We start from the raw sequence: 24,454 nt of genomic DNA, 5'->3' as shown, positions 1-24,454 counted from the left end.
ATTTTTGTCATTATTCATAATTTTAAATTGCTTTATTTTTATAATTTTTGAGGCTTACGCCTCGCCTCACTTAGCCAAAACGCCTCGATTCCCGATTTCGCCTTTTAAAACGTTGATATATATATATAATGTTTAAAAAAAGATAACCTAAGATAATTAAAAATATGCTGGTTAGATTCTGTAATAAACCAATAAAAGAGAACATACAAATAAAATTTGTTGATTTAGGACGTCACAAAAAACTATGTTTCTGTATGAGTGTTTTCACGTAACATACCAAACCCGCTATTTATCTTCTAAAAGAAAGAAAACAAAAATTGGGCCGAATGTAACAAGAATAGAAACTTGTTGAAAGCAGAAACACTAACAAACATAGCTAAGTTATTTGTAATAAACCAATAAAAGAGAACATACAAATAAAATTTGTTGATTTAGGACGTCACAAAAAACTATGTTTCTGTATGAGTGTTTTCACGTAACATACCAAACCCGCTATTTATCTTCTAAAAGAAAGAAAACAAAAATTGGGCCGAATGTAACAAGAATAGAAACTTGTTGAAAGCAGAAACACTAACAAACATAGCTAAGTTATTAACAAGCTCTAACCTAACAAATCAAATTTTAAAAAAATCCTTGATGCAATGAACAGTCCTTCGGTACATTGGCTTCACCTAGTTTCTTATAAATCATGAGAGCTCTTTGTCTCTTAAGATTTATGACAAGAGGTCAGACCATGTTTCTTTTTAAAGGAAGTTTGAAGGTGGAATTAGGGCCCTTATATTTTCTGTTTAAGTCTGATTCTTCTATTATTAAAAGAATGATTTTTTATTTGTGTATTTCATTCTTGCTGTCATTTCAGCTACAATTTTAATCTATGGGTGAATTGCAAATGCATCCATCCATCTTTTGTTTTCTGAACTGGAGTTTGGAACTTTATAATTTCTTATGGTGCAACAAGATAATAATCATGTTTTCCAGGGGAATTTATTGTATATCATCTTTTATAGCATTGGATTTGATTGAGGTCTATGCTTACTCATCCCAGGGGCCGCAAAGTTGTGGATCCATCTCTCTTAGAAAGAGTCCGACTTACCATTATTAACAACCTATTGAAATATCATCCGGTATGGCTCCATCTTGTTGTACAAATTCTCTATCGTGTACCTGTCTTTAATATTACATTAATGTTTTCGTAGGAATCTAGCGAGAGATTAGCTTTGGGTGAGGCTTTTGGCATAAAAGCTCCACGAGAGAAGGTATTGCAACATCCTTTTCAAAGCATTTCGGTAAATTTGTTGCAGATTTTCTAACTTGTTTTGAACTATTTTATTAATTATAATTTGATCTGAAGGATTCTCGATCCAGCTATAACTGCAAAATTATTACACCAGTGTCAATCCCAATATTTAATTGGTTTGTGCCTTTGTGGTATTATCGATGACCCTTCTTAATTACTGATAAGACCATAAAGGAACCACCCTTGGTCCCTTTCTCAGAATTGAGTTCACTTAAATGTGTATGTCAAACTAATTGCTGATTCCTAAAGTTTAGGTCATTTTCATCTGTCTCTCTTCTAACTATCGTAGCAAAGTACTGTTATTTAGGAGTGCAGAGTGTAGCCCTTTATTTTTTATTACTAGGTCTAAAGAGAAACGTTGCTCTACTGCATTCAAGGATCTAATGGTTTTTTGTGCATTTCATCAGAGTGCAAGAGGACAGCCACAATGCTCTGGGATCAAAAGAATTTGATGGTTGTTTTTGTCAAATTTGCCCTTTTTTAAAACTTAAAATGGCTCAATATTGGATAAGTCTTAAACAAGCAAACGTGACCTCAAAAGCATCTTTTGTCACTTAAAGCCTGAGCATACATCATATACGAATTCTTGATTAAAATATAATTTATCTTTTCTTCTTCAAGCGAGGTGTTATTGATGCATACCATTGTTTGCGATTTTTTTCTGTGCTCAATTTCATTCTTCTAAATATTAACTTTTGTAGTAGTATTTTTGACTAATTATAGCATTAACAAACATATTTCATTAAATATGATATAAGTTGACTTGATGTTGCATTATTTAAGTATCTTTCTCTATATCTTTGATATTTACAAAATTTCCCTCCTTAGAGCATGTTTATTTCTTAGTGGGAGCAAGTGTTTTACTGCACTTCTCAGAATGAAAACTGGGGAATTCACTTCTGCAATACTTGTTTTGTGTTTGTCAATAAAGTGACACTTCGTACAAGTTGTGCAGGAACGAGAAATGTCTTGCAAGCTTGGTAAGGTTAGGCCTTATACTTGCATTTGCTTATGAAAATAAGCTTACTTTTGATATTGGAAGGCTATCTCGCCACAGACACACCCAAACCCACACCTACACCCACGCACCATCCCATCAAAATGTGAACTATAATCATAATAACAAAATAATTATGAGAATGGACACATTCATTTATCAGTAATAGTAAACAAGTAACAAAAAATTTGATCTAACTACGATAAATATACATAGCAAACATCAAACACAATTGTAAACAGAAAAAAAAAAAAAAAATCTCAGAAGTACCTCAAGATTCAGAATTAGTTTTGCGCTTGTAGAAGTGAACGAACAACAGTAAACAGTTTTGCTAGATACAATAAAATGCCTACATCTCCGCCAAAGCTACGAAGTGGATTCTCTATCTGGAAAGAGGACTTAAATCCATAAATTATAATTTCCTTGCTAATTCGACATAATTAGGACCCCTAATGCCTTGTACATCACTGGGTTGCTTGGTGCAATCCTTCCACGTATAATCTGCAAGTTTTTGAGCACCCTTGCTATTATGTTGTTTTGAAAGCAAGTTTTGTGTAACTACTTTGTTCTTCCTCGTTGGAACTGATTATTCATATCTTTTACGTTTCCGTCACTAAAATGAAGAACCTGTGCTCTCTTTTGATATATTGAGTTTTGAAGAACACTTCTGGCCAAGTTCAATATGCTTTTAATTAGGATGCATGTTGCATAAAAAATTCAAACTAATTTTTAAGAAATATAAATGCTTATTCGGGCTTTGTTTGGAGTGAAAATGACAGTTTAAACAATTCTTCCTTTGTTTACTCAAATGTTAGCGTGCAGAATGATTAAGGGCCATAGTTCTATGAATAGTTGTAATTGTACATCGACCACATGCTTTTTTAGTCTTTTTGTGCTTTTCTATGCGGGTCTTTATATATGATGGCCTTCGTCTTAACCCTGTGTTAATATGATTTGAAGTAATGAACTATAACAAACATGACAACAAAGTACAAACGTCACCATAATTTGTGACCTTTGTAAGGTCTATATTTATTCCAAATATATTGCAAAATAGATGACCAATCTATCATTAATAAGCAGAAATCATAACTTAATTCCAAGGTTTAAAAAGGCGACATCGGGAATCAAATCATTTTGTATTAGCGAGGCGAGGCGTAAGCCTCAAAACAGAAAAATAAAAAATACATGAACTTACTAATAATTCATAAAAATGACAAAGATAAAATAAAACATCAACATATTTATTATAAAGATATAAATTACAAATCCCAATATTAAATGTTAATATAAATAAAATTTTGAAATGATATTCAAAGTAAACACTCATTTAAAACTTAAATACATCGTAAAGATTAGAATCCACGGTAGCCTCATTCTTACGTTCATATTCTTCATAATAGCCCTCATATGTAATAGTTATATCATCCTCGAATTCTTATGTTAATGTATTTAAGTCAAACATTTAGTCATGTTAAAGTTGTGTTATGTTTTAACTACAACATATATCTTGCAAGCATAATTCATGAATGGGTTAAGTACATTGCAATAACACCTATATATACATTTGATGTCGTGTAAGTGCGAATATTTATAACTAGGCCATGTGACATCTTTAGTTTTATGCCCAATCACAAGTATATGGAGACCCGATTCAAAGCTATATGATGATTGTACCTATTCTTATCTCGAATTGTATCATGTATATCTTTACTTTAATGATTGTTTGTAATTGCTCATGTATGTCTCTTGTTTACACGTGCCACCCTTATGCTTTCTTTTCATGTATTGGATATGCATGCTAACATTGAAAATATCAATTATTTCTGAATTAATTACTACTTAATTGTGGTTCTCTTTGAATGGTACATACTCTTATCCTATGTTTGCTCTTGTCTTATTGTCTTGCGAGGTACATTGGGTCATGCATGGTTGAGATTCAACGGATAATTTGCTCGTTTGAATCTTTTAAGTGGCCGCATTACAATCTGGGATCATTTGCTTAGAAGCTTGTAAGTGGAAGCGCCACAATCAGGTATAATTTTTGCAACTTGTAAAAAATTTCTAATTATATATCGAAACTGCTACACTTCACACACATATTGTTAATAGGTATTTTAGCATGTTTAAGTAGCCAGTCATAGATTAGCGCATTAACGAAACTTTGGCTCTATAGGCCAAAGCTTGTCCTCTTCTGTGAGTCCTAGAGACCATTAGGGTCATTTAGGCCTGTAGAGCAGGCCACCCATTTGTGCCATTGGGCATCATTATTTTCCCACACGAAGTGGGCATCGCTAGGATTTTGGTCTTTTTCTAGTTTTGGGTATGATACCCCCCACCTTCTGTGAGACTTAGAGACCATTAGAGTCATTTAGGCCTGTAGAGTAGGTCATCTATTGTGCTATGGGCATCGTTGTTTTTCTACACGAAGTGGGCACCGCTAGGATGGTTTTCTATTGTAATATGATGCAGATAACTTGCTTGGAGGGGATCTGGAGTATTTATTTATTTTTTTTGTACTCTGAATGTCATGCATGCATTCTTATACACTTTTCTCCATATTGCACCTTACTTACATGCATGCATTGCATCAGTAGATCTAAGGATACTTTCACTTATGTGTCCGTTTCATGCATCATACAGCGTTAGGTATACTCTTTTGCATATTATAGAGTCACTGATTGAAACCTTTTAAACTACTCATTTTTGATTTCTTAGGATAGAGCATTCCTATCTTGTATACATATATGATGATTGATTGTGTTTAGGATGTTAGCTGGCAGCTCACTCTAGGCAAGCATAAGCCCAGGTTGTATACCTCTCAGTATGTCTTTTCACATCTGATGTGTTTTTGAGTCCGTCATCTCTCCTAGGATTGTAATCTGATCTTTGATCTTTTAACTCAAAATCTTAATGACTTAATCACATCTTTATTCGTTTAAAAAGTATAATCATCACTAAGGGTAAAGAGAATAGTTTATCTTTCTCGGAATAGAATTTAGGAACTTTCTCTGTGCACCAAATTAAGAAGAGAATAATACACCGTTCTTAATCGAGAGTTTTCTTAGATTATGCCCCCGTAGTTAATTACATCTTAGACCTTGATCTTAGAAAACTCTCGATTAAGGACGGTGTTTTAATCTCTTCTTAATTTGGTGCACAGAGAAAGTTCCTAAATTCTATTTCGAGGAAGATAAACTATTCTCTTTACCCTTAGTGATGATTAGACTTTTTAAACGAATAAAGATATGATTAAAATTTTGAGTTTAAAAGTTCAAAGATCAGATTACGATCTTAGGAGAGATGACGGACTCAAAAACACATCAGATGTGAAAAAACACACTGAGAGGTATACAACCTGGGCTTATGCTTGCCTGGAGTGAGCTGCCATGTTAGCTAAACACAATCAATCGTCCTATATGTATACAAGATAGAAATGCTCTATCCTAAGAAATCAAGAATGTGTAGTTTAAAAGGTTTCAATCAGTGACTCTATAATATGCAAAAGAGTACCTAACGCTGTATGATGCATGAAACAGACACATAAGTGAAAGTATCCTTAGATCTACTGATGCAATGCATGCATGTAAGGTGCAATGTGGAGAAAAATGTATAAGAATGCATGCATGACATCCATAGTACAGAAAAAATAAATAAACACACCAAATACCCTCCAGGCAAGGTATCTGCATCATATCACAATAGAAAACCATCCTAGCGGTGCCCACTTTATGTGAAAAAACAACGATGCCCATAGCACAATAGATGACCTACTCTACAGGCATAAATGACCCTAATGGTCTCTAGGGCTCACAGAAGGTGGGGGGGTATCATACCCAAAACCAGAAAAAGGCCAAAATCCTAGCGATGCCCATTTCGTGTGGGAAAATAATAATGCTCAATAGCACAAATGGGTGGCCTACTCTACAGATCTAAATGACCCTAATGGTCTCTAGGACTCACAGAAGGGGACAAGCTTTGGCCTATAAGGCCAAAGTTTCGTTAGTGCACTAATCTATGACTGACTACTTAAACATGCTAAAATACCTATTAACAATATGTGTGTGAAGTGTAGCAGTTTCGATATATAATTAAAAATTTTTTACAAGTTGCAGAAATTATACCTGATTGTGTCGCTGCCACTTACAAGCTTCTGAGCAAATGATCCCAGATTGTGACGCGGCCACTTAAAAGATTCAAACGAGCAAACTATCCGTTGAATCTCAACCATGCATGACCCAATGTACCTCGCAAGACAATAAGACAAGAGCAAACATAGGATAAGAGTATGCACCATTCAAAGAGAACCACAATTAAGTAGTAATTAATTCAGAAATAATTGATATTTTCAATGTTAGCATGCATATCCAATACATGAAAAGAAAGCATAAGGGTGGCACGTGTAAACAAGAGACATACATGAGCAATTACAAACAATCATTAAAGTAAAGATATACATTATACAATTCGAGATAAGAATAGGTACAATCATCATATAGCTTTGAATCGGGTCTCCATATACTTGTGATTGGGCATAAAACTAAAGATGTCACATGGCCTAGTTATAAATATTCGCACTTACACGACATCAAATGTATATATAGGTGTTATTGCAATGTACTTAACCCATTCATGAATTATGCTTGCAAGATATATGTTGTAGTTAAAACATAACACAACTTTAACATGACTAAATGTTTGACTTAAATACATTAACATAAGAATTCGAGGATGATATAACTATTACATATGAGGGCTATTATGAAGAATATGAACGTAAGAATGAGGCTACCGTGGATTCTTTGTACATTGTTTCCGGCGGATTAAGTCCGCCGGTAATAACAGGTTTTCCTGTAGTGTTCCTCTATTTTCAATTTTAAATATTTTACTAATTTTGTTATTATCCATTCATCTTTAGAAAATATATCATTAACAACCAAATAATTTATTTCATCATCACCAATTATTCGCTTCTATAATTTGAAATATTTTTCTTTTAAATTTCTATTAAACGTAACACAACCATTCAATATTGTTCATTCATACTATAGCTAATTGGTTCATTGTCTTTGTATGATAGAATAAAATATATATTATTAATAATAATATATAATAAAAATTATAAAACTTAACTATAATGAAGCGCTGCCTCAAAATGACTCGATGCGTTAAGCCTTGAGACGTGCGCCTCATTTAAAAAAGTTGTAAGCCTCATTGAACACTAGCGAGGCTTAAGCCTCAAGGCAGTCATTGTGCGCCTTAGTTTGAGGCGCGCCTCGAGGCATGTGCCTCGAACGATTTTTTAAACCTTGCTTAATTCAAGCGTAACTTTTTCAGTTGTTATTAAAAAAGGATATGTACATGCTTTCCTTGAATTGTTACCATACTTATTACAATTACATAAAATAACATAAACATTCATTATTCCTTTAACAATATTTTTTATAATACATTTATTTATTTTTCTTTTTTATCACCTGTAATCACTTCAGGTGAATCCTTAGCATCCTTCTGAGTCAGTGCATATACTCTGGGCATAGTATTCTGTCGGCCTTGACTTAATCCTGGAGTAGAAGCAGCTGATTTTACTGTTCTTGATCTTCCCACATTTCTTTGAGATCCAGCATTTATCTTTGACTCTCCTGTTGGTCTTTGCCCCAAAGTAGGACAATTCTTGGCTATATGACTTGGTTGATGACACCATAAACAAGTACTTGTACCAGATAAATATTCTTATGTATGCTATCTTTCACACTTGTTGCAACTGTTCACACTTGAACTGTTACTGCTACTGGACTTTATCTTCTTTCAATTAAACTTCCCACTTGGTGAAAGAGATTGCTATGTGAATCTTGAGGGGCTCCCATAACTTCACCAATTTTCTCTTCTAAAAATCGCGTTTCCTTTGAGTGTTTTGCAGGTCCATTTATATCATTCTAGCCCTTTCCACCAATACTGGATAATTTTCAATCCCAAATGGAACAAGTGGCTGTCTAATTGCTTCCTTCAATCCAGATAAGAATCGGTGGCATTTTTTCGTTACAATATGTACTAATTGAGGAGCATATCTGGTTAATGAAGTAAATTCAGCCTCATACTGTATAACAGATCTATCCCCCTATACTAATCTCATAAACTTGTCTTGAAGCTGCCTCCTCGCAAAAGGAGATGCAAACCAATCTTTGAATACCTGAGTAAAATCATTAGGGATTCTTCCAAATTTGTCTTGATACAGACCTCTCCACCACATTTCAGCTTCTCCATCAAGCACGAAGGTCGCTTAGGAAACTTTCCTCTCCTCTGGATAGTACATTCCTTTTAAAATCTTTTCAATTCTTAGTAACCAGTTTTTAGCTTCAATTGGTCCTTCTGCTCCTTTAAATAATGGTGGTATCATATCTTGAAACAGTTTGAGACACTTATCCATAGACATTCCACTATCACTGCTACTTCCTGATGGTTGATTTCTTGAGTCTTGAATCAACTAAGTCATAGCTGTCATTATTTGTGCCAGTACATTAGGATTAACATTAGTATTAGGCACTGGTTTTTCCACTTCCTCTATTTCCTCCCCTTCTCCAGGATCATTTTGGTTCATGTTGTCAATAAGATAATTCATTTTACATTAAATCTTTAAATAATTAATAATCATCCTAATGGCTCTTCCAGTACAATTCATATCTTAAACTTCGGCTTTGATACCACTTTTGTCACGACCCAGACCAGATGCTCGATTTAACGAGGCGGGAACTAAAAGTTGGACGGTAGGATCTAATCATTTCAATTCATAAACAAAACAATATTAAAACATTAAATTCTCTTTCCTCATCTGAAGAGCCACTAACAAAATTCCTCAAATACTTAACATTTATCTCAATTCATAAATTACCTGTTATCAATTGCACTCCGTCTTCTATAGACGAACTCTTCTCTTTCTGTCATTTCTAAATTTTTGGAGACTTACCTGAAACAATTAATTAGTGAAATGAGTTTACAAAGTAAACTCAGTGGGTAACAATTAAAATAATTTACATGCATAAAGTTATATTTATTTTCCATTCTTTCATGTATTGTTCGTTCATATATACTTTATGAATACATGTACATTTTCTTTCACATATGCATATTTGTACAAACATTTGCTTACTTCATATAATAGTTTCCAAAATATGTAAGCTGTTAACGGTTCACAAGAATAGAATAATTTAATTAATATTAAATATCAATTAAATGAATTGATAGGCATTTGATTTCGTATACAAACCTTACTCCACAAGATTTCCTTTCTTTCTCACAAATCTTCCTTCCTCCAGCGCCAACCAAGATCTATATCACTTGAATTCTTCCAATCTAATTTAAAATATATTTCTCATTATTTATCAATAAAAGAACGAGAATTGAAACATACTCTTAAACTGATCATTTATCATTCCTTATGATGTAATTTCCAAAGACTAATTTCTTCTTCCTTCTCTCCCAAGTTTCTTCCCCTTGCCTTCAATTCCTTCCTTTTCCTCTATGAAAATTATCTCTAGTTTTAGATGCAATAAAATTAGACAATTTATATGAAAAAGGAAAGAAAATTTTAATAAACCTCCTTCCTTCTTCCTCTTGGTCATTCTTCTCGTATACCGTCGTTTCCTTCCAAATCTCTGCTTATTTAGCAATAAGAAGGAAAGTGGGTTGAAGATTCTTATCCTCCAATGTGATTGATTGCAAAAAATGGCAAAACAGATCTCCAAATTCCTCCTCGCGCGTGTTTGGTTCCGCATGTTCTGTTCCGCCCCCTTCTGTTCGCGGAATTAAAAGAGTTGGCCGACCGGTTCAATTGAACCGGCCGGTTAAACCGGTTACTACAAAGCCAACCACAAATTTAATGAAATTTGGTCAGAACCTTTTCGTTTTGTTTTGCCCAAACACCTCTAAATTTTATGTCTTTCTGAGTTCATTTGACCACTTTGCCATTCACTTAAGTTTCATATTGAATTTCTGATCACTATAGTCTTAACAGTTTTCATATAGTTTACTGTTTGCTTCATTTTTCGTATCAAATCATACTATATTTGGTTGAAATTTGGACATATGTTCCAAAAGTGTCCTATTTCTCTAAATTACATTGCATTCTGAGTTCGTTTGCTCCTTCAGTTTCAAATAAGTTCAAGTTTTAAGTCAATTTCTGACCAGTATTTTGTATTTTCCACGTTATTTTTTTTTTCTTAATTTCCTCCACCTTAGCCACTTCATACCCACCACAATATTTGAAAAACCCAGCCTTTTGCACCCTAACCTATTCTAAACTCAACCCCTATTCACCAATCACCATAAAAGAGCCCAAACCCAGCTAATTCAAAGAGTCACCAAATTAGTTTCACCCAACCCATCATCTTCCTTGACCAAAGTTGAGCAGCGACATCTTCACATCCCCTCTCATCCCTCCCCAAGTCAGATCTTGGCTAAAATTTTCCTGTTTCCAGAGTGTGACTAAATTTTTCCTGAAGCATGGCTATTCTATCAATTTTTCCTGAAGCATGGCTATTCTATCAATTTTGAAACATTTTTAAATGCAGTGCTCTCTTTCTATCTTAAAAATATTTTGGAATAAAAATTCCATTTCAACTCTCAGAAATTGAATAGGCTTGATCCATTTTGAGTTTGCCGGGTCAAGGATGTCTAAATAATGTCTCTAGTTGTTTATGTGTACTATTTTGTTTATGTGTAGTACTGCCCCATATTAAGACTCATATTTTGGCTTTGCGGTGTTATTTATTTTTCTTAGGGAGAATTATTTCTCACAGAAAACTGCTTTTTACAGCTTGACATTGATGTCGCAACACATATACATGTTCAGGATGATGGACCCAAACGAAGGTTTGTATTTTACATTTACATTTTGATTTAAGTTTCGTTTGGGACGGCTTTCTTACTGCTTCTTAAAGCGGCTTTCTAGTTTAAATCTTAAAATTTTTATACTAGAAAGTTGCTTTAAGAAGCAATAAAAAAGCCGTCCCAAATAAATTAGTGTTTTATCATTTCTTTCTGCAGTTGATCCTACTGCTTTTCTATAAAGGCCTAGTGAGGATTCCCAGCCTTTAATCTTAATATTGCCGTATCTTTCCAGCTTATTATACATAGAGACTGCTGATCGACCTGGACTGCTACTGGAAATCATAAAAATGATGGCAGACATCAATGTTAATGTAGAGTCGGCAGAGATTGATACTGAGGTGCAGTCTGAACTTAAACTCTTTATGTTCCAATTGAGAGACGACTTGCAGAAAAATTTTGAGGATTGAATCCTAAAATAAGTCCATTTGCCAGGGCCTTGTAGCCAAGGATAAATTTTATGTCAGTTATAGAGGTGCTTCCCTGAGTGCTTCCTTATCTCAGGTAACGTCTCTCATGTTTAAATATGCTATTTTAGACCCTTCTTCTTTTATGATTGTTTTATTTGTGTTTAAGGCTTCGTTTGGGACATTTTTTTACTGCTTCTTGAAACAACTTTTTAATACAAAAATTTTAATTTTTATACTACAAAGCTTGTTTCAAGAAGCTATAAAAAAGCCGCCACAAACGAAGCCTAAATCATAAGAACTGATTTAGAATTTACCTTGTTTGCTACCTTTTCTTTGCTTTTCAATCATGCTGCGATTTGAAATGCCCCTTGCATTAAAAAATTAGACTAATTACAAGAGGTTGTCTTGGAAGTTTCATTAAGAAGATTGGTGTAGTTTTAGGAATGTCCAAAACCAAGTTGTATATTGGTAAGGAATCTTGGCATCGGTGGGGCTAGCGAGGTGATAGAAATGGTTACAAGGAAACCAAATGCTGTTAAAAGAGTAGAAAAGTTATTTTTTAAGCTTATAATAATTAAAAAAATTAGAATTCTTGATAAGGAGATAATATAGAACCTACAACTATTATAATTTATATAATAGACTTGATTTTGGAGGATAAAATGAGATACGTAAAACAACTAAATCAAGAGATAAAAGATCTAAAGATTTTGATAAAGTCAAATGCATAAATTAAGATGAAAAAAAAATCTTATTTAAAGATGAGGACATTAAGGATTGACATAAATGAAGTATAATAAAAGAAGATGCACTATGATAAAACTTAAAGTCTAAATGAGATACATGTTGAGATTTGAAGAGTTATGTGGGATATAGTATTGGCTTAACAATTCTTAATGAAAATTTGAATGCCAGAAGGATGCCAAATGGTTAGAAAAGAAGTATTTTATTATTAATACTTAAGAACAAAGTAGATGTTTAAGACTGGTAGTTATATGGGAATCAAGCTTATAATACAACACAATTTAGTATAAATAGACTCAGGAAAAATTGTGTAACTTCTGGAGAATCCATTTAGTTTCATTTTTTAAGAAGATTAGCTATGGAAGTGATCTATGTGCATGAAATTAACTGAAAAAGTATAAAAAAATATAGAAATAATCTTCATATGATTTTTATTGATTTTAAGAAGGCATATGATTATTTTTTTGTGAATTTAGTTGGTGTGCATTTAGTCAAGTATATATCTTAAAAGTATATTAAAGTTATTTCCAAGCATCGATTAATATTACTAGTTATGAATTGACTAAAGAGTTTACAATTATTATAGGATTACATCAAAGATCAACATTGAATTTGTATCTTCTTTATTGGCTAGGGAGATGCTTATAAAAGATATTCAAAGTGAGATGTTAGATAAGACATTATAATCTGTGAGATATTTCCATAAAAGTTTAGAACTTTGAAGAAATTATTTAGAATTGACAGAGTAAAGATTGGGAATATAGATGACTTAGAGTTTGTAGAATAAAGATTGAGTATATGATATGAAATTTTAGTAGTATGATATTAATAATTATTAATCAATATTATTAGAACATAAAATATTACCTATGTCTAACACATTTAGGTATCTTAGACCTATTATATAAAAGAATGATATATAAATGATAATATAACTTTTAGTGTTGAAGTTAGTTGTTAAAATGAAGCTTCTCATGATTATTATACAATAGGATGATAGTGATACAATGGTACTTAAAAAGGTGGATTCTTTGAAACTGCAATTATTGAAAGTTAAGTTGTGTTGTAAAAATATTAATGTTAATATGAATATGTGGCAAAATTAAAAATGATAAACTAAGGTCTGATTATAATAGAATAACATTTAGAGTGACAACTATTGAATATAATTAAAACTTGGCTTATCTGGTTTGAAAATCTATTATGAACGGTTGAAAATGCATTCATTAGACGGATAGATAAAATTTAGTATTTAAGATTTAGGATGAGAAATAAGTAGGCCTAAGGTAATATAAGTAAAAGTTTTTCAAAATGATTTACAAACAATAAATTTAACATCTACAGCAAACTCCATAAGAACGATTGAAAATAAGGATTCATAAAACCAACCACAATAGTTGGGATAAGGCCAATGATGTCAGTAATAGCTTCTCAAAGTCTAGTCCTTATTGCTTTTGGATTGAACAGGTTGCCAAACTAGATTGGCTACTGATTTGCAGACCGACTGTTCCAATTAATCCGATAGTATTAGTGATTTTATCATAATTTTACTTTGTGTAAGAAGAAACACATGCAACCACTCCTAAAACAGTCATGTAAACTACTCACATCCTAAAAGACAAGAAATTTACACCAAAGCTGAGTTATACTGAGAAATCAATCATTCACTTTTTTTTAACTAAGATTTCGTTAGTGACGGCAGTTTAAGAAGCAGTAAAAAAGCCTTCCCAAATGAAGTCTTCGTTTGGGATGACTTTTTTACTGTTTATTTAAAACAGCTTTCTAGTAAAAAAAAATTTTGAATTAAAATTTTTTTATAATAAAAGTTGCTTTAAAAAGCAATAAAAAAAGTTGTCCGAAGTCATTAACTTCCAACTTGTTTTTGGTGCTTGCAGGTCCTGATAAATTCACTGCGCTATTACCTTCGAAGGCCTGAAACAGAAGAAGATAGCTATTAAGCTGATAATAGCCAGCCGACCCACCACCTAAATTCCTGTTATGAAATTGTGCCTTCAGTTCCAGCAAGTGCTGCTTTGAAATTGGTAATATCCTCTCCTTTCTCCAGTGGTTCTTCAATACTCTGCTCCTTCAAACATTTCTGCCCTATAAATCCAACTATTCTCCGGTCTGTAAAAAAAATATTTAGAAAGTTTTCTATCATCAAGGATTTCTCTCGTAGCAAATGCCCTCGAAATAAATTGATATCCTTTTTTTAATCAATCCTATGCTGAAAATAACTAGTATTATTAGCTCATGTGACATGCATAAGTTCCCTAAGCTTATTATATAACAATGTAGTACTTGTGGCAATGTAAAAATGAATATTACTAGATGCTAGAAATTGAGGTTTCTTTTGAGATGGCTTTCTTACTATTTTTTAAAGCATATTTTTAGTATAAAATTTTTTTGAATTAAAAAAATTTTGTACTTAAAAACTGCTTTAAAAAATAGTAAGAAAGTCATCTCAAACGAAGTCGAGTTGATAGTAAAATAAAATGCTAATCACTTTTTACTTTTGAGTGAGTCATGCATAGTTAGTGGAGTTATAATTTTTTATGTGAAAAATATTAAATCATGTGAGATTTTAGGTTTAATTTTTAAAAATATATTGATGTATAAATATAAATTGATTGACCTTAAGTTATAAGTTTGATAGGGTATTTTTATTAGCATATTTGATTTCATTTTAGTTTAGGGTTTAACTCGGGCTTCATTTGAGACAGTTTTTTTACTGCTTTTTAAATCAGCTTTAGTATAAAAATTTCTTAAATTATAAATTTTTATATTAAAAAATTACTTTAAAAAGTAATAAGAAAACTGTTCTAAATGAAACCTCAATCTCTCTAATAAGTACTATAGTCAATGGTTTTGTTGGGATTGGGTTGTTCTTGTGGATTATGGGCTTTTCCGCTTTATATGGTTCTTTTGTAGAATCTATCTTATAAATTTTTATTGATAGTGAATGTGAAGCTAGAGGAAGGCGAACGATAAATTTATGAGTTGAGCCTCTCGATTAGGATTTGAACTTGTGTATTGGTGATTTAGCCATGATCAATACACTTGAAAATGATATTTTAATTGAATAATTACTAAATAAAATAAGTATTTTAATAAGTAAAAATAAGTACTTTGTGTTTATGAGCAAAAATAATCTAAATAAATTTATAATTAAGGCTTCGTTTGGAATGGTTTTTTTACTGCTTCGTAAAGCAGCTTTCTAGAAAATTTTAAAGTTGCTTTAAGAAACAATAAAAAAGCCGTCTCAAACGAAGCCTAAATCTTAAATGAGTATATTCTCTCTTAAAACAAGTCGAAGTTTTTCATCCATAAGTGCTCAGAAGCATTTAAGTTTCGAAAGCAAGTCCAATTAGATTAACTTAGGATCTCCTTGGGACTACTGTAATTTTTTATAAAGATAATTTTTTTATTTTGAGAAAAATAAAATATTAAAAATTGTTTTTAATTACAAAAATTTCTTGTGATTGCGGTCTGAAAATTAAGCGATTAAACACTTGCCCCAAATCGCCGCATCCAGCAATCATTCTTGTTGTTAGTCCCTGCCATTGGCTACCATCACCACCCTCTGTAAATTTTATAAGTTACATTGAAATTATTTTATTTCAAGAAAAAAAAAAAAAAAAAATCTCATACTTTTTTTTATACTCATATGAATAATTTTAAAGTATTATTTTTACAATGTATTTATTTTGGATAGTATTTTTTTTACATTGTACTCTTTTTTGAACCAATAAAATAGCTGCTTAATGAAATTGAAATGATTGTTAAATTGTGGCATAAAAAAATATTCTAGTGACCAAAAGGCCGTCAAAATACAGTAATTTATAGATAAAATGATCAGATTGTTGCAATGATTCCAATAGCATTATAATCATTTGAATTGCACCACTTTGTGGAGAGCAATCAAAAAATATCAAGGCTTAAAAGATGTCCAACATACTGTACTAAGTAGCTTTAATTTAAATTATTTTTCAAAATTATTTTACCTTATATTTATATTTTAAATTTCAAAGATATTATAATTATTTAAAATATTCTTTTACATGGCTCAATAATTTTTTTTATTTATTAAATTATTAGTATTTTTTATTCAAAAATCTAAAATAAATTGAATATAATATGCAAATATATCAATACACATTCAAGATTTATCTTAATTTTTTCATTAATTAATTTTATATCTAATTTAATAATAACATCATGAGTCTATAAAGAGCCCTGCCTTAGTGCCTTTCATTGGCATATGTCCTCATTTGATCTATATAATTAAATTCATTCATTTCTCTTCTTTGAGTAAGTTTGTTCACAACATATACACTATAATTATTTTTATTTATCTTTTTTTTAATATTTTTTTTTTAAATTTTAAAAATTTTATTTGAGATCTTCTAAATTCTTGAAGTACAAAGAATTTAAGAACTTAAACCACCAACCTAAAGCTTTAGGTTATTAAATCCTCCTCTTTTGATCAAGAGAAGAACTATCCCAACAGTTTTCAATTGACTACCATCATGAGTTTGTTAGTCCACTCCTTTTATTTAAAAGAAGGATTGCCTTGTTTAAGACAAGGATTATCCCTACCACATGTAGTTATTTGTTGACATATGCATGCCAACCCTCAGTCATCTAAGCATCCCTTTTTCACCATTCAATGGGACTAGCTTGGTTGCCCTTCATCGTTATTCACAATAACATCTCTTGATTCCCTTTTAGCTAACATCTCTAGGAAGGTCCAACTATATTCAATGTGCTTCACAACCTTTTTATCATGTCAAATCACTTACTTTAGATCCTAGCATATCCACCTCTGACAAAGATAATCATATCATGTTTAACGAATTCCATGAACTTTCAATGTTGCCATATCATTGCGCCTCATTGTATTGTATATAACTTTAGGAAAGGACCAATTCAACCATCTTTTACATTCTTTACAAAATTCATATGCTACCACCTTTACATTATGCCTCCCATTAGGTGATTATTTTTGCCATCCATTATGACCTCTCAAGCTTTCAATGTCACTATATATCTCATCTTAAGGTTGCATCTCTTTCACCTCTAAGAGGGGGGTTATCCCAACTACCGATACTTTTTTCTCAATGTATTAGCTCTGCTCCATCTAACACCTTCAGGTCTTATTGCCTTCACCTTCCACATAAGAACTTTTCAGATACCTAATCTTATTGAATCACTATCTTTAATGATACTATTATTTTCACTTGCATTATGTTGGAGCCTTCATTGAGTTTGAGGAAGGGTAGTTCTTTATAGCTCATATTTTTTACTAATGGAAGCTATTTAAACTAGATTAGGTCATATAATTCCTTATAGATTTTTCAGGTTGAAATAATGTCCCTTGTTAACTAAATGTATTTCTTTGATTATGTGTGTATATCATTATTTATAACTAAGATGATTAAAATCTCTCTTTATCAACACATTTCTCACACAATAACTTGATTCTTATAAGAGAAAAAAAGGGGAAAAAAGCCACTTTGTTTCTAGTTGGTGAGAGGAACCAATCAACATTATAAGTTATTCAATATGATCCAACAACAACAACAACAACAAGCCTTTGTCCCATTACGTGGGGTCAGCTACATTAATCCTTTTTCTCCATTGTGTTATGTTAAAAATCAAATTCTCATTTAAATCTAATAAAGAAAGATCATTTTTAATATTTTCTAATGAAGTTTTTTTAGGTCGACCCCTACCTTTCTTAATATAAGTCAAATCTAATATCTCTACTTTCCTATCCGAGTCATCAGAAGACCATCGTTTTATGTGACCAAACCATCTAAGGTGACTCTTTCTAATCTTATCTTCCACTGGCGCTACTCAAACCTTTTCATGTATATGCTCATTTTGTATCCTCTCTCTGCAACACTTAATTTAGTATTATGCATCTCTTTTAATGACTAACATTCGACACCATAAAGCATTGCAAGTCTCACCACCATCTTATAGAATTTTCCCTTAAGTTTGAGGGGGACTTTTCTATTATACAACAAGCCCGATGCATTCCTCCACTTCAACCATCAAACTTGAATTCTATTGATAATATCCTCATCTATTTTACCATCACTCTGAACAATAAATCCAAGATATCTAAAACATGTACTCTTATTAATAACTTGATCGCCAAAACTCATTAGGTCTATTGCTACTAAAATTATACTCCATATATTCAGTTTTAGATCTATTCAAATGAAAACCTTTAGATTCTAAGGTTGACCTCCATAATTCAAGTTTAACTTCAACTCCGTCTCTAGTCTTATCAACAAGAAGAATATCATCAATAAAAAGCATACACCAAGGTACATCCTCTTGCAAATTTCTAGTGAGAACATCTATGACTAAAGCAAAAAGATATGGGCTTAAGGTTGATCCTTGATGTAATCCAACCGAAATAGGAAAATACTTGGTCAAACCACCTTGTGTTTGAATACAAGTAATAGCTCCTGCATACATATCTTTAATGATTTGAATATAAGCATTATGATCTTTACATGAGCTTAAATTAAATACGTGAAACATATTTGAAAACTTTTAGACATTATTAATGGAACAAATGATTTCTAATTCTAGTGTGTTTATATTTAAATAGGGGAGACAAATCTAAGAGCCTAATATCATTTGATTTTGACATTGTTAAGGCATTTAAATAATTTTAGGTGACAATTTTTTTTTTTGGGAAAAATAGGGGCAAACATGCATAATTTCATTCCAAAAAAAAAATGAAAGAGTACAAAATTTGTAAGAAAAACAAAAAAATAAAAAAAATAAAAAAAAGTGGAAGGAAATCCACCAAGAACAACTAAAGATAGCCAAAAAGAAGAAAACTAAGCACAAAACACTTTGCAAACAATAAAAAAGAGTTCAAAAAGGAACTCAACAACAAACAAAAGAACAGACCCACCAACAAGCCTCCAAACCACATCTAACAAGCAACAACCATAACAACAGAAAAAGAAGCTACCATAGTTCTCCAATCCAACAATAAAGCCAGCAACCGGAATAGCCATCCAGTAAAAACAGGCCAACCATAACAAAGATCACCAAAATAGCAACAAGACAACCATAACAAAGGTCACCAAAACTGCAACAGAGCCACACCACCCTCCAGTAACCAGCCTTCCATCCGAAACAATAAAGCAGCAACAACAATGAACCCAAAAAGAGCTCCAACAACAGACAACAACCCTCAACAAATTTATAGCAATCAGCAAAAAATGTCATAGGACCAACAAACATACCTAAAAACACCAAAAAAAGAAACAATTAAGAAGTAAAAAATTGAATCCTACAAGAAAAAGAAAGTAATGTAGCTTTCCAACTGGCTAACTAAACATTAATCCCACTGAAAATCAATAACTCTAAGTTTCTTACTGGACAGAGGTAAACCCAAATATTTTAAAGGATACGAAGAAATTCTAATGCCAAGAATAAAACTAATAGCAGCTTCAAGATGACAGTCTTTAGAAATAATGAGAGAACTTTTTTGTCCAGGATATTATTCAGCATTCGGGCATTCTCCAAAGTAGCTTTACAAAAAATAAGTTAATCATCTGCATAGAGTAAATGCAATAACGAATTCTCACCAACCATAAAATTCCCTCAAAATTAATAGAATGAGAACAATCATCCAACAAATTGGAAAGCACATCCATCACTATAGAGAAGAGATAAGGAGAAAGAAAACACCCTTGCCTAAGCCCCGAGGAAGAATTAAAGAACCCAAGCATAGATCCATTAAGAATAATAGAAAAATAAACATCCTCTATGCAACCTTTAATCCAAGAGATGAAAATAGGAGGAAAACCTTTTTGTGCCATTCTAGAAATAAGAAATTCATGAGAGACTATATCAAAAGCATTATGAATATCTAATTTAGCACAAATATTTTTTACAAGAAGCACAGTAATAATCTCAAAGAAGCTCAGTTGCAAGAATGATATTATCTATAGATATCCTCTTCTTAATAAAACTTGATTGGCTTTTATGAATAGTAAAAGGCATAACAGCCTGAATACAGTTAGTCAAGATTTTAGCCACAATCTTATAAAAAATATTACATAAGGAAATAGGCATGTAATCAGTAACACTAGTAGTACCAATCTTCTTAAGAGTAAGAGAAACAGCAGTTGCTTTAGCCGCTCTCGACATGAAACCAGTGTTAAAAAAGTAAATAACAGCCTTACATAAAGCAGATCCAATAATATCCCAAGAACTTTTAAAAAATTTAAAAAGTAAACCCATCAGGTCCAAGAGTAGAAGAATTATGACTATTAAAAATAACTTTCTTAATCTCCTCCACAATGACCACGAGAACTAAAGAATTATGTAAACTATTAGGAATAACATTATCACAGGAAAACTATAAGTAGTAGCCATAGCCGGAGAAAGCAGGATTAAAAATATTCTTGAAATGATCCTAAAAATACCAGTAATTTCATTAGAATACAAAACAATCCTATTATTAGAAGAAATCCCATTAATCTTATTAGAATTCTACCCACTTCTGATATGCGAGTAAGCAAAACCTAAATCCTCCTCACCACAAGACATCCACTTTTGCTTAGCCCTTTGAGAAATCCAGGAGGACCAAAGCGACATGTTATCTTTAAGTAGGGAATTAATATTAATAAAGTACAAATTCAGAGGTAGATTGCTAGGATCTCTCGGTAAGAGATTGCAAATATCACTTTGTTGTTTTTTTTAGTGACTCAATAGAATAGAAAAGATGCTTAGAAGAAGCCCAATCTTTTTGCTTAATTAAAGCTTTTAGCATACAAAGCCTATGATAAAGATTGCAAATAGGATTCCCAACAACAGGTTTAGCAAAAACCTCAATAAGTAACTCTCAATTTTAGCTTTCTTGCACCAATAATTTTTAAAAAGGAATCTATTGCAAGCAAAATTCCTATTCTTATTACAAACAATAAGAGGAGAATGATCTGAATAATAATAATTATCAATAATATAATAGGAATCAGGAAACGAATTCAACCAAAAGTTATTAACACAAACCCTATCTAATTTAATATGAATAGGATTATTTCCATGTTGATTGAACAAGGTATAAAAAAGACCAATAGACGAAAGCTCGATAAGTCCAGAATTAAAAATATAGTTATTAAAAGCTCCCAAACTGTTATACGAAAGAGCATTCCCACATGACTTATCTTTAACAAAACAACAACAGTTAAAATCTCTCAGCACAATCCAAGGAGTCAAAATATTAATAGCAAGATTATAAATATCATTCCAAAGATTCAATCTAATAGTAGCTGAATTGGAAGTATAAACAGCAGTAATGTAGAAAGAATTAGAACCAGAATTAATAACCCCATGAATAAGCTGACTAGTAATGAATAAAGAATTAAAAGAAATACAATAAGTTTCCATTTTAACCAAATCCTACCAGCCGAAGAAAAACCAAAATTGTTACAACAACCCTCTTGCTGAAAAATTATGTGATTAGCATCAAACCAAGGATTACCAACAAGACCAGCTTTCACTTTAGCTTCCAAAATATAACAAAATTCAGTTTTAAACTTAAGAACAAGGTATTTATAAGCTTTAAATAGTTAAAGCCTCTCACATTCCAAGAAATAATATTTGGAAAAGACATTAATATTTTAGGTTCGAAGTAGAAGCCTTTCGAGCTACTTTAGATCTAGTAGATTTACTAGTAGCAATTGGTAATTTAAAACCAGATTTATCAGCATTAGACACTATAAAAGTAGAGATATAAATTGAAGATGACATCTGATTAAGAGCATTAGCATCTTCCTTAAAATCATTTAAATCTCCAATAAGAGAATCAAGAACCTGAAACTTATTATGAGTATTAGAAATATCCACAGAAGATTTAGATAAAGAAAGAACATTAGAAGTTATAGAAATATTGTTTGAGTTGAGATTAGTAATAATCTCTTCCGTAGTCAATTTTAAATTAGGCAAAAATTCTATTAAAGAGGTTTTCTCCTCATTATCAGAATTAACCACAGCATCCGACTTTCCAACATCTTGAACCAATTCCCGAAGAGAATTATTATCAATCATAGAAATTAAAACAATATCAGAACTAGTATTAATAGAAGAAGCTAAAATAGTATCATAACTGGTATTAATAGAAGAAGCTAAAATAGTATCGGATAAAAGAGGATTTGTAGTAAGTTTAACCGGCTTTTTAACCATAAAATTTTGAGGATTCTTGGAAGAGGAAGGTCTTACAGTACCATCTTTTTCAAATTTACTAACCTTGCTCCTTCCCCTAGTAGGATCCGAAATAGAAATTTGCTTCTGCTTATCCTCCTACGGCTTAGAAGGACATAACAAGTAAGGATGAATAACATATCCACATCCTTGACAAGAAATGAGTTTCCAATCATACTCAGCCTTAATTAAAAAAATATTTCCCATAATAGAAATATTAACTTTATCAAGAAGATAATAATTTTCAGAAACTAGAACACAAACCCTAGCAAAAGTAAGATGAATCTGCTCAGTTGTTAAAGAATCAACAACAATCAGTATACCAATAAGACTAGCAATATTTGAAATACCTTCCGGCGTCCAGCATACTAAAGGTAAATCTAGAAATTTAATCCACAAAGGAATAGATGTAAACTCTTCTCTTTTAGGTCAAATAAGAGGCGAGCACTTTTGAATAATAAATGTTTTACCGAAAAAAATCAAGGTTCACCAGACCAAACCAGATCATAATCTTCTAGACAAGAAAGTTTAATTAGAAGAAACTCTCACTCAGAGCAAGTAGCATAAAATCACCTTCCAATTTCCAGACCTTTTGCATGGTGGATTTAAGAGCTTCAAAATATGGCCTCTTATCTAAAGAATAACCTACCATAGTCATTCCCAATTTTCTGATGCAGTCAAAATATCGCCTTTAGAATAAGAAGCGAGATTATCAGAAGAAGGCATAAAAGAAACATAAAAAGGTTTAGGAGAAGGTTGACGAGATGTCAAGATCCCCGTCCAAGCCTTAATTCTCGAAGGGGAGAAACTAGAAACAGAAGAAGAAATTAAATCTAATTTTAGATGAGAAAAATCAGAAGAGGAATTCATGAAAACAACAAGAAAAAATAAAATACAAGCCACAAAAAACCAATAAAACTCCCCAATAACCACCAAGAAGATGAAAAGTAAGAAGAAAGCCGAACAGATCAACACCAAGAGAAGCCAAAGAACCCTTCAGAAGAGAAAAACTCCAAACTTATCTCACAATCCACATGCAACACCTTCACGAAACCCAAAAAACCCTAGAGCAAAACTCCATAGGCAAAACCCTCGAATTCTCACAAATTACAACTTCAGTACTTGGTTATTTGTGACAAAATTTTCACTTGAGCTCGTGGTATTTTTTTAGCAAAAATTTGCCAAAACTCTTTAGCTACCAAATGTATATGTCACATTTAATCCTAATTAAGATATACATTTATATACCTAAATTTTAATATTTATTTATATAGCTCTTCAATATTTAATTTAAAACATAAATAAATAAATTATAATTAATTGTATTTTTATATAATTTTAAATTTAAGATATTATGTAAATAAAAATAAATTTAGCATTTTCTAATGTTTTTAAAATCAGATCAAATAGGTCGGTTGCCTGGTCAAATTAGAAAATTTGATTCTCATTGAACCAGTAAGAACTGATTTGAATTGTTTGTTCAATCGGAAAATCATTGAATGGGTTTTGATTTGATTGAATTGGCTGGTTCAATATAAAATTTTGTTATTTGAATAAAAATTATATATATAAATTTGAGCTTCAATCAAATTTGTTCATGAGCTTTAATCAAAATAATTATGTATTTTTTGTTACAATTTTAATTATTATATATAAGTTATATTATATTTGAATAATTTAAGTATTTATTATGTCATATAGTATTGTTGCGAGCTAGAATATACACGACAATAGAGTTAAAAAAGTACATCTTAACATTGTACGAAGATCTAGCACACAAGCAGATATGATAGAGGGTGTATCGTTCATAAGAGACACCAAAGTTTTTATATGGAAACCCTCTAAAAATGGGAAAAAACTACGGGGCATGGCCAAGTTTGA

General features: G+C 31.7%; 1 protein-coding gene across 1 annotated transcript in view; it reads left to right on the top strand.

Moving 5' to 3' along the window:
- Positions 1 to 14,672, top strand: part of LOC110101055 (ACT domain-containing protein ACR12) — a gene marked incomplete at its 5' end in the record, with an annotated part of 26,361 nt that extends 11,689 nt beyond the window's left edge. The window contains 6 exon segments of the mRNA XM_020828823.1: positions 1,046 to 1,124; positions 1,197 to 1,256; positions 11,107 to 11,162; positions 11,413 to 11,518; positions 11,613 to 11,681; positions 14,227 to 14,672. Of these exon segments, the coding sequence (XP_020684482.1) occupies positions 1,046 to 1,124; positions 1,197 to 1,256; positions 11,107 to 11,162; positions 11,413 to 11,518; positions 11,613 to 11,681; positions 14,227 to 14,289 (433 nt within the window).
- Positions 14,673 to 24,454: the final 9,782 nt, after the last annotated feature.

The sequence above is a fragment of the Dendrobium catenatum genome, unplaced genomic scaffold, assembly GCF_001605985.2.
Source record: "Dendrobium catenatum unplaced genomic scaffold, ASM160598v2 fragScaff_scaffold_29, whole genome shotgun sequence".
Lineage (NCBI taxonomy): Eukaryota > Viridiplantae > Streptophyta > Magnoliopsida > Asparagales > Orchidaceae > Dendrobium > Dendrobium catenatum.
This window is presented reverse-complemented; position numbering and strand designations above follow the sequence as displayed.